This window comes from Macaca mulatta, chromosome 5 (genome assembly GCF_049350105.2).
Source record: "Macaca mulatta isolate MMU2019108-1 chromosome 5, T2T-MMU8v2.0, whole genome shotgun sequence".
Classification (NCBI taxonomy): Eukaryota; Metazoa; Chordata; class Mammalia; order Primates; family Cercopithecidae; genus Macaca; species Macaca mulatta.
Window position 1 is genome coordinate 184,659,915 of NC_133410.1, and position 12,039 is coordinate 184,671,953.

At 37.7% G+C, this 12,039-nt stretch overlaps 1 protein-coding gene across 6 annotated transcripts in view; it reads right to left on the reverse strand.

Annotated features, from left to right (window-relative positions):
• Positions 1-963: 963 nt before the first annotated feature.
• Positions 964-12,039, reverse strand: part of ASB5 (ankyrin repeat and SOCS box containing 5) — a 68,842-nt gene continuing 57,766 nt past the window's right edge. For 5 of the 6 annotated variants that reach the window (XM_028848901.2, XM_078002737.1, XM_078002740.1 and 2 more), the window contains 6 exons: positions 11,290-11,369; positions 8,181-8,288; positions 7,315-7,465; positions 7,021-7,155; positions 4,118-4,309; positions 964-3,028 (listed from right to left, as the gene is read on the reverse strand). In XM_028848901.2, the coding sequence (XP_028704734.2) occupies positions 2,901-3,028; positions 4,118-4,309; positions 7,021-7,155; positions 7,315-7,465; positions 8,181-8,288; positions 11,290-11,369 (794 nt within the window). In that variant the 3' untranslated portion in view covers positions 964-2,900. The remainder of the gene's footprint in view (positions 3,029-4,117; positions 4,310-7,020; positions 7,156-7,314; positions 7,466-8,180; positions 8,289-11,289; positions 11,370-12,039) is intronic. The other variant, XM_078002738.1, reaches the window with a different exon arrangement.

Consider the following 12,039-nt stretch of genomic DNA (forward strand, 5'->3'; position numbering starts at 1 on the left):
ACATCGATCTTGAAAGTGTAAGAAAGTTCAGTTAGGTTTTTAAGAGAAAGGACTAACCTTAAAATAAGCTAAATTCTAAATGATGATGATAGAGAAATTGAAGTAAAAATGTGGGAATAATCCAAGGGAAAGGATAATTTTTAAGTTACTTTGTAGCTAGATCACTACTCAGTTGAGCTCAGTGCTATGATGGAACAATGAAAGCCTTCTGCTCTGAAGAGGCCTTTCTTTTTTTTTTTTTTTTTTTTTTTTTTTTTGAGACGGAGTCTCGTTCTGTCACACAGGCTGGAGTGCAGTGGCCGGATCTCAGCTCACTGCAAGCTCCGCCCCCCGGGTTCACGCCATTCTCCTGCCTCAGCCTCCCTAGTAGCTGGGACTACAGGCGCCGCCACCTCGCCCGGCTAGTTTTTTGTATTTTTAGTAGAGACGGGGTTTCACCGTGTTCGCCAGGATGGTCTCGATCTCCTGACCTCGTGATCCGCCCGTCTCGGCCTCCCAAAGTGCTGGGATTACAGGCTTGAGCCACCGCGCCCGGCCTGAAGAGGCCTTTTCTTTTCCGCTACCTATTCACTTTCTCAGAAACACCAAACATATGCTGCGGTTATAAAAGCAATGGGATTTAATTACTTTTTTCATCCAAACAAATTGTGTCAACAGTGTCTATCCATAGTTATTGTTTTACTAAATTTCTTAAGTCTTTTGTCACATAGTAACTCTTTTCTTTTACTTTGTGAAATTTTGTCCTTGAACTTTAATGTATGTGTATACATATATGTATAAAATATGTATATATGTATAATATATGTATTAAATATCACATATACGTATTATATGTCCCATATATATAAAATATGTTTTGGATTAGATTCGGTGATTTGGAAATCGGTGGTGAAAACTATTAGTGCAACTGAGTCACTCCATGACCTTCATTATAAAATAAAATAATGAGACAAACACAAAGTGTTTTATTCCAGTGAATAATAATCACACTTTAATATAATAACAAACATAAAATACATTAAAGTTAGAACACTACTTTGATAAGACAATCATACTCAAGCTGAGATACAAGGTACAGATATATTGAAATTGTAAAGTGTCCATTTTAATGTTTGATATTTACTTCTTTTATTGGCACAAGACTAATAAGATAGATGTGTTGCATTACTCTTACAATCTAAGACTTCTCCTCTAGCTCAGGGAAAATACTGGTGGAAACCTGTTTTACCCAAAAGCAGCTTTAGTATCTGTTTAACCAGGTTATTCTGTAATAAGAACTCCATTTAATGCACATTATTCATTACAAATGTGTGAGATATTCTATACAACACACATTTAAAGGTCCTTATCCACATAGAAGACATTGTTTAGTGAATATGCTACAGCTTTATTTCTATGTTTGAAAATCTCAACAAACGTTTTAAATCACAACTGCTTTTTTTTTTTTTTCTTTTTTCTGCCAAAATGCAAGCTTAGTGATCTGGGGGTCATGTACAGTCATAATTTATTTTCTCATAGTCTGGAAGTTAGCCAAGAAGTCAGAAGAAAATAAACCCTGGGTTGTTGAAAATAGTGGTCAAAATATTTACTTTATCAAAATTTAATAAATCTATAAAACTCACCCAAAGTTGCTTTTGTTTTACAAGGAGTAGTATGTTGATTATCTTATTTCTAAAATCATTATAGACCCTGAATTACAAAAAAGGCATAAAATTTTATTATGTTTTCTATTGCACTCAAGTATAGTTAAAGCTGAAGAGAATAAACATAGTATTTACCCTTGCAGAGGACTAGCTTAGGAAAATCTTCTTTTATACAATACTCTCTCTTGCTATTACCTGCAAATACAGTGTATTCTAAATCCTTGTTTGTGTAAAAAAAATTAGAAACAGTGCGATTAAGTTCTCTATATACATTTTTTTTAAGGTCTCCAAATGTGTTAAGTGGCACCCACTCTTTAAAAACTCCACAATTTGAGTTTTTAACTTCCAGTTTTTTCATATCCTTGGACTGATGTGATGATCCCTGGAATGTGATCCAGGGCCTCTTCATCAATTCGATATGTAGTTCATTTTCTTAAGCCCAAGTATCACTAGCTGTTGACAATTTCTGACATGGAAGAAGGCTGGAGTAATATGCATATAACAGCCTTGATAAGAGATCATCAGGGGCTACTCCTGAGAAGGAGGCAGTCTTCAAATAGCCTTAGAAGGTGTGTAATGTTCTAAATATCTCAGGGTGAAAGGGCAGTACTGACCTTTCATCCTATCACTTTTCTGTAACAGGTCCATGTACTATGGAGAAAAGAAGTGACTTGTGAGTCCTTTGCTGGGGGCAAGGCAGTAGGCAATTTATCTTTATGAAGTGGTCATTCTAATGACCAGTGGACATTCAACATAGTGGATTTCCTGAACGAGCATCATCTTGGTTTCAGAAAGCATATTAGTTGCTCTTTGCTAAGCCATACTCATATTTTATGTCAATATCAATAACAAGTTAAACAATTACAATAGCCAAAATTAAAAGTTAACCCATTAGTTGAAGAATATAGACCTTTATAAATATAATATGAATAACTTTACTAAGAGTTTTATTTCTTTCCAATCTGAAAGAAAACATATGATAGAGACTTTATTATTTTTTTCCTAAATCAACAAGAAGGTATGTTGAAATAACAAAAAATAGATATTATAAATATGCTATAATCCAAAGACAGCATCAATGATAAAACAATAGTACTAACTAGTACACTTAAAAAGAAAATTGATATTTTACTGCTTCCCTGGGTGATCTCATACTCACTTTTACCCTATCTTTAGCATATTTTAATATGAACTATTCCTTAAGCAAAAGAAATAGAAATTTTGATTTTTCAAGGTATTTAGAATTATTTTACTGTTTTATCGATACTGCAAGAAATTCTTCAGTAATGTTGGCAGCTGGAGCTGTGGGATAAGGTGCAATCTTGGTTTTCCTACGTAACTTCGGATACAGAGTCGGCAAAGTTGGTAAAGAGATCTTGGGGTAGCTACAAGAAGACATGAAACTATTTGTTAATTAAAATATAAATGAATTTTTTATGTTGTAAGGGATATAACATAAAGCCATAAAAATTGTAATGCTTTGTAGTAAACCTAGGATAGTATGACCACTATACTAGGGAAATTTATGTAAGCAGTTATATTGCTTTTATTTGTAAGATATTATAATTCAGATATATTCCACATATGTTCTTTAAAACATTATAATCCTCAGGCTTAGGAAATAATTGTTGAATTTAAAGCCTCAGAAACAAAGTCAGCTGTTTGAAGGAGATATAAATAAAAAGTCCTGAGAAGTGTTATGCACTAAAAGGAGAAATTTAAAAATTAAGTTTAATATGTATGCTAAAAGAAGTATTACACTCCTTGGACCAGGCTTAAGAAATCCTATTTTAGAACAAAAGTCTTAAATGTAAAAATATTTACTAATTTTATTTCTATAATATGTCATAGAAGGTTTGTGTCCTTATAAAATGGGGCATGTTCCAAATAGAAATCAGCAGATATGATACCAGAACTACATATAATGCATCACCAAAACTAATTGAATAGATTTAACCAAAGAAATATGATAGTTTAGGTAAGAAGAGAAAATTAAAATTATCATGATATCTTTTTTTTTTCCCCGAGATGGAGTCTCACTCTGTTGCCAGGCTGGAGTGCAATGGCGTAATCCCGGCTCACTGCAACCTCCACCTCCCAGGTTCAAGCGATTCTCCTGCCTCAGCCTCCTGAGAAGCTGAGATTACAGGCACGCACCACCATGCCCAGCTGATTTTTGTATTTTTAGTAGAGACAGGGTTTCACCATGTTGGCCAGGGTGGTCTCGATCTCTTGACCTTGTGATCTGCCCGCCTTGGCCTCCCAAAGTGCTGGGATTACAGGTGTGAGCCACCACGCCCGGTTGATATCTTCTTTATAGATAAAACCTAAGTTAAAAATTATTTACTTTCACAAATAATATTCCTCATTTTATGCCATTGTTACTTTCCATGCCAACAAAAACTCTCTCACTTTCATCTATGTTAGGCAAATATAGTTTTGTTTTTGTAAGTTTCCACATGTATTTTTCTTACCTTCATGTTGAAGCAGCATTCTTTCCACCATGCTGCTGGACGTAGCTACATCTATAGGTCGCAGAAGCTCTGTATTTTTGGCATTGGTATCTGCTCCAAATTCTAGCAGTAAGTTTACAATTTCTGTACTGGATTGTTGGGCAGCAGCATGTAATGGAGTATCCCAATATTTGCCTTTCTGTACATCAGCACCTACGTGTAATAGGGAGTGAAGATAAATATACATAAAAATTATTAAATAAGCCAATTGCCTCAGTGAGGGTAGAAAAGGAAAGGCAATAGAGGAAGGTTACTAAGGGGACTTCAACTCATTTGTTATGAGTTATTTCTTTATATATATATATATATGTATATATACAGTATCTACATACACATGTATGCCTCATATGTACATAAACATCTATATAAACTGGGCACATCTGAATAGGAGAGGTTACATACATTTGTTATGTTACTCTCTGACACTTTTCTTATGCTTGAGCTATCATAATACAATTCTTTTTAACTTTTCAATGATCCCCAAAGTAATCATATTAACTAATATTATAAAGAGTGCACAATTAAAGTTCATTCATTTTTATTTTCGTCATGGTTGATTGCTTTTAGAATTATTCAGGTGCTTATTTCTATTATTCTTTTCATTTATTTAAGGCAATGAAGCTCTTTGGTTTTCTTGGGAAACTCATGAATATGTGAGCTATTTAAGTAAAATGTATATAGATTTTCCTGCCATTTCTCACTTATGTAGTTTACGTCAATAAGTGTATAAAGATATTGAGCCTTGTAAATCAAAAGGCACATTGATGATAGCTGCATGAAAGGAAAGTTTTTAAAAATGCTTATGTTAAAATGCAGCCTACATGTTAAATTACCTCCTGCATACTTACTTTATCCTAGTGCAAATCCTGGCACGTGGTGGTTATTCAATGCATTTGTAATAAATAAATGCTGTTTAGTACTGTTAAAAATAACCATCCCATTTTCTGGTACATAAACGGTTACAACACCAGAAATGTGTACCAATAAAAATGCATAAGTTCTTTTCAACTCTGTTTTCCGATACGATCTTTAAAACTAATGATGTCTTTACGAGGCAGTACACTTTAAGTGTCCCTTTATGGCCCTTCTGCTCCTTTCAAATTTCAATAAATGTAATCATTTTCAATATTTTTAAAACAAATATAAAATGTTTAGTGAAAAAATTATATTCCATAACAAAATTTCCATAGAGAAAGCATAAACTTTGTTGGTTATGTCAATTTTATGGAAGAAAAGGGCCTGAAAATAACAATCAATCAACAAATACTAACAGTACTTTTTCCATATATATGTGTGTGTATATATACATATATATAGAGAGAGAGAGAGAGAGAGAGAGAGACGGAGTCTCATTCTGTCACTCAGGCTGGAGTGCAGTGGCGCGATCTCGGCTCACTGTTACCTCTGCCTCCTGGGTTCAAGTGATTCTCCTGCCTCAGCCTCCCGAGTAGCTGGGACTACAGGCACGTGCCACCATGCCTAGCTAATTTTTGTACTTTTAGTAGCGACAGGGTTTCACCATGTTGGCCAGGTGGGTCTCAAACTCCTGACCTCAGGTGATCTACTTGCCTAGGCCTTCCAAAGTGCTGGGATTACAGGCCCATATTTTTTAAAACCCAGTATAAAATGTTTGGTGGAAAGAATAATATTCCTAGCAAACGAACAAAAGGCTTTAAAGCAGGGATGTCCAATCATTTGGCTTCCCTTGGCCACATTGGAAGAAGAATTGTCTTGGGCCACAAATATAATACACTAACACTAATGATAGCTGATGAGCTAAAAATAAAATAAAATAAAATCTTATAATGTTTTAAGAAAGTTTATGAATTTTTATTGGGCTGCATTCAAAGCCATCCTGAGCCACATGGGGCTCATGAGCTGCAGGTTGGACAAGCTTGCTAGAAAGCATAAACTCTATCGATCATACAAACTTCACGGGAGAATATAGCCAAAAAATAACAATCTGTCAATGACTATTAACAGAACTCATGTCTAAGACTGAGTAGGTATAATGAGAATGAAAGTGTAGATGTAGACCCTGCTTGCAAGAAGTTTCTCAGTTAGCTAAGATAATGTGAGTAGTGCATAAAAGGGCTACTAAAAATAAAGGTCAGTATATATTAGGGATCAAATGACTCTCATAAACAATAAATAGCATAGAACTCCATTTACTCATTTTATCTATCTTCTAAACATTTATCACATGAGAGGATGAGAGAGAGGAACCTTGCTAGAGAAAACAGGAATGGAAAAAAGGTGTGATCCAAATCCTAACGGGACTCTGAGTCCTATGGTGAGTGGGACCACTATGGTCTCAATGGGTTAGAAATGTTTTTCAGGGACTAAAGCTGAACTTGAAACAAACCTTGAGGAATTGATTTCTTTCAAGTAAGTGGAAAAGGGCAGTAAGTCTTTTCAAGTAAGCAGGACAAAAAGTACAAAGTCTAGAAAAGTGCGTGAGTTTTTAAGGTTAGCAGAAGATGAGCTTGTCCAAGCAGTTACTATCCTGAAAATTTCTTTTGATGGATTTGTTCCAAGATATATACATACTTGGCAACATCATATTCAATCTTGAGGATCCTAATTTTATGACCTAAAAGTAGAGCCTTTCAGACTCCATTACATACCCACATGTCTGCTAATGCAGGGCATGCAAAATGCAGAGATGATGTATCTATCTGTGAGCTGGGAAGCCGACTTATCAAGAATGAAGTTCTTTTTATTGGTTCTCTATTCATGTGTGAAAATGCTTACAATAAGAACATATTTAGCAATGAGATCTAATTTTTAAAGATGCTCATTTAGAGAAATAAATAACTGCTTGTGTGTATGGACAGAACGGAAGATGTTTTAAAGGAAAATACCAGCATAAAGAAGTTTCCAGATGCAATGGAATTGCTGTGACATACAAGCTACATAGAGAGGAGTTCCCAAATGAGGAATGTCTTGGTCAACGTCTATGCCCCAGGATATCAGGATGTCAAGACATTCATGGTGACCTGCCAACACAAAGTAGAGGATTTTACTTAATGCCCATCCACCCCACACACCTCACCCCAGGCTTGCCCTGTGGTATCATTCACTGAAAGATCAACAGAGCACTGCAGGTTGCTAAAGAAACTTTCTCCCCTTGTCACTTAATCCCAGAACTAAGTTACCTTTACTGGCGGCCTCATGCGTGGGGGATGGAAGACAGGACTCCAGCTGGGCTTTGGCGCCATACTCCAGAAGCAGCTCTGCACAGCTTGGACTGCCTTGGGAGCATGCATTGAATAACGGAGTCACGCCATCTATCGTGATTGCATTTACCTAAACCAAACCAAAATATCCAAAAATAAGATTCATAAGTCATACATGATTAACTGACTTAGTGATGCATTTTCAAAAGGTATGTGATTGGCTAACAGAAATACTTGGGAAAATGTACACAGTAAATATGACAAAGTATATTTTGCTTTTACGCATCAACAAGAAAAGCTGTAAAACAGACAGAAATATGATGTGGCAGAGAATTCATTGGAATGGGCATAAAACTAGTGGAAATCATGAAAAAAAATGCATGCTCAAATAGCAAATAAGATCTAATTCAATGATTAGATACTTTTCAGTAAGAATAAACATGAAGAAAAAAGTGTAATGATGATGAAGTTGTAATGAAGCCACATTGCTAGTTTAAAGTGGTAAAATTGGTAATTCTATTTCTGAGACTTTATTTAAGGAAAATCACCCAAAAGATGGGCAAACATTATAGACCTAAATATGTTCATCGACTGCTATTTAGAGTCATGAAAGCAGGAAATAACCTAGAGAATAGTCTATATTACGATGCAGCGTGCTACCCATTTATGCAATGATTGGAAATCCTTTTCAGAGTGCAATAAGAAGGCTAAGGAATTCGAGAGCTTTATTTTTATTCTGTTATTTTTGAAAATTACCGAGAATGAAGGGAGAAGTAAAATGAGAACTCTGTTGGATTCTCTCTGTCGGTAGATGTTGAATTATTAATGTTTTGAAAGGTACTTACATTAGCCCCTGCTTCCAGCAGAGTTCTGGCGCATGCCACGTGATCTCCGAGGCAGGCTTCGTGCAATGGGGTGACGTGGTCTAAGGTTACTGCATTTACATTATAACCCTAAATGTGACATAATTGTGAAAGGTGAGCAAAGAGTTATATACTTAAAAAATCACTAGAGAGTGATATATTTTAGAGATTAAAGAATCTCAGGCAAACCAGTTTCCAGTCTAGCAGGATAGGCCAGTTCAAATGCCATGAGGTCAATCCGTTGTCTGGACTCCTAGCCCTATCATTGTGGCACCATCATGCCTGGACCCAATAATGCCTTAAGTATTCGGTTCAATAGATTCCGGCACATTTTCTTTAAATGTTGCTTTCTTAATAGTTTTTGTCCTTATTTTGTGCTTTGTTTTGTAGAATTAAACACTCCTTTTTGTTTTGTAGAACTAAAGACTTTTTTTTTTGAGATGGAGCCTCGCTCTGTCGCCCAGGCTGGAGTGCAGTGGCGCGATCTCGGCTCACTGCAACCTCAGCCTCCCAGGTTCACGCCATTCTCCTGCCACAGTCTCCCGAGTAGCTGGGACTATAGGTGTCCGCCACCACGCCCGGCTAATTTTTTTGTATTTTCAGTAGAGATGGGGTTTCACCATGTCAGCCAGGATGGTCTCTATCTCCTGATCTCGTGATCCGCCCGCCTCAGCCTCCCAAAGTACTGGGATTACAGGCGTAAGCCACCACACCCGGCTGACTTGTTTTGATTGAGGCTATAAAATTACAGGTCAGTCAAGAGTGGGAGAAAAATACTCTATACTATAGTGAACAATTTTGTGAATTTTTGTCCCTAAATAGGTATGATGAAGTTGTGTGCTGGTGGTTAAGAACTCTGACTACAAAATCAATTAGACTTGGGTTTGAAGCGTGGCTCCATCATGAATAGCTTTAATTTGGACAAATATCCTAACCTCCAAATTTGAAGATTATCATGAAAATTAAATGAGATGATGCATGTAAAGCAATTATTATTATAATGCCCAGCGTATGAAAACATTATTTTATTGCAATTATTCAATCAAAACTAAGGAAACACTTTTTCACTGTATTCCAATCAAACTCAGAATATCACACTGAAATAATTAAATACTATTAGGATGTGAGATTGTTTACCTTCTTGATATCTTTGGCATTTCATTGTCTGTTGACAAGCATACTAAGTACTGTAACAGGAAGAACCTCAAAGCCAAATCCTCATAACATACTACAGATCACCAAGATCTGTAACACCAATAGAGACATGAAGAATTTTTTTTTTTTTTTTTTTTTTTTTTTTTTGAGACGGAGTCTCGCTGTGTCGCCCAGGCTGGAGTGCAGTGGCGCGATCTCGGCTCACTGCAAACTCCGCCTCCCGGGTTCACGCCATTCTCCCGCCTCAGCCTCCCAAGTAGCTGAGACTACAGGCGCCCGCCACCACGCCCGGCTAGTTTTTTGTATTTTTAGTAGAGACGGGGTTTCACCATGTTAGCCAGGATAGTCTCGATCTCCTGACCTCGTGATCCACCCGCCTCGGCCTCCCAAAGTGCTGGGATTACAGGCTTGAGCCACCGCGCCCGGCCTGACATGAAGAATTTTTAAATGAAGGCAAGAAAACATAATCCTTTCAAAGATTTCGAGTTGGCTAGCCAGCAGTTAGACTTGGGAAGCTAATCCCACACGGCCACATACTAGAGGCACCGGATGGCAGAAGCACCTGAGAAGGCTGAGACTCCCTTTCGCATCAGGCTCTGGGGACAGCGTCTCGTGATTCTTGGCTGAACTGTCTGTGGATTAGAGACACACACTGAAAAATATCCTAAGACAGCTCTTCTTCAAAGAACTGCATGGCCCTTTCTGAGGAATTACCCTTTAGAAATTGTTGACCCCTTTTCAGTGTTTATTTTCCTCCCATCAAGTGATGAACAAAACAAAATAGTCATATGGTTATGACAGAACTGGAAGACCCTAAGGAAGTGTCTCACTCTACAGATGAGAAAAGGAGTCTCAGGCAGGTTGTGGTTCACTTCAAGTGCCAGCCTAGGATCCAGGTCTTGAGACCCAGGCAGTGCTGTTTAAATTGGGCAACACGACCTTTCCCCTTTCCCTTCTTCGTAGCCATCTGAGAATGTTCTTTCTCCTTGAGACTGGGAAACACGAGCACATGACTTCCAGATCTGGGTGTGCATTTGATTTTTTTTTTTTTTTTTTTTTGAGATGGAGTCTCACTTGCTCTGTCGCCCAAGCTAGAGTACTCTGGCATGTACTTGGCTCACTGCAACCTCTGCCTCCTGGGTCCAATTGATTCTCCTGTCTCAGCCTCCCAAGTAGCTGGGATTACAGGCCCTAGCCACCATGCCCGGCTCATTTTTGCAGTTTTAGTAGAGATGGGGTTTCACCATGTTGGTCAGGCTGGTCTCGAACTCCTGGCCTCAGGTGATCCACCTGCCTCCGCCTCCCAAAGTTCTGGAATTACAGGCATGAGCCACCGTGCCCAGCCTGGTTGTGCATTTGAAATACATCAGAAGCTTTCAACAACAACAACAAAATACCCAAGCCAGAGTGGTTTTCTCAATAAGGATTTGTGTTTTTCATTTTTCCTCTGGTGAGTCTGCTGAGCAGGCAAGTATAGAAATGGTTGTCCTGTAGTTTTGTTAGGCAATTCCCCAGAGCATATCACAGATTACCATAAAGTAAACAAGATTGCTTTGGCATCTGATCTGATGACTTCTTTTTGGATATTTTATTACTGAACTAAGTCTGTAATTAGCTGTACAATTGTGCAGAGTTAAGCATATTTAGAAAGCTTAATCAATAACACATAAATCCAATCATTACTTCCTTAAATGTCTATCGATGAACAAATATGCTGTCTGGGAAATTTAAAATACTAAGACATACAATTATATCAAAATATTTATAAAAGAAGTTTCAAAGATAAGTGAGAAACTATTGACTTCTCCGACATGAGTTAAAATAAAAGGGCAGAAGTAAAAATCAAGTAGTTTTATTATATTTGGATTGATTTATTTTGACCATGTTCTATGCACATGGAAAGGGGGTATATTTTAAACTATTTGTAATATATTACCTGTGATAATAATGTTCTCAGAGCAAGAAGGCGACCTTGACTTGCGGCTTCATGTAGTGGTGATCGATCTGCCCAGGAACCTGTCAAAAAAAAAAAAAAAAAAAGAAAACAAAAATCTGTGAGTCAAAGTGATTACTAGTAGATACAATCAATTCCAAGGTCACATAAATTATTCACACGCAGTTCTCAACAGGGTGACCCAGATACTTATACTGTATATTAGGAAATTTGACTTTTATTGCAGGAACCAGATAGGCAGTTCCCAACATGAGCCACGATGCATGCTCTGAAATTGACCCACCCTAGACTTACTGTGCCTTTTTTTATTTTTTTTATTTTTGTTTATAGATGGAATCTCACTCTGTTGCCCAGGCTAGAGTGCAGTGGCATGATCTCAGCTCAGTACAACCTCTGTCTCCCAGGTCAAGAGATTATCCCGCCTCAGTCTCTTGCGCAGCGGGGACTACAGGCGCACACCACCACGCCTGGATCAGTTTTGTATTTTTAGTAGAGACAGGGTTTCACCATGTTGGCCAGGCTAGTCTTGAACTCCTGACCTCAAGGGATCCACCTGCCTCGGTCTCCCAAAGTGCTGGGATTATAGGCGTGAGCCACCGCGCCCGGCTTACTATGCCTTTTGAATTATCTGCACTCACTATTACCCCTAGTGAACCACTAGTAACATTTTTCTTCCTGACTTTATGCTCGGCTGGCCTAGAGGTCTTAGTTCCAGAGGGAGGAATGCTGCCG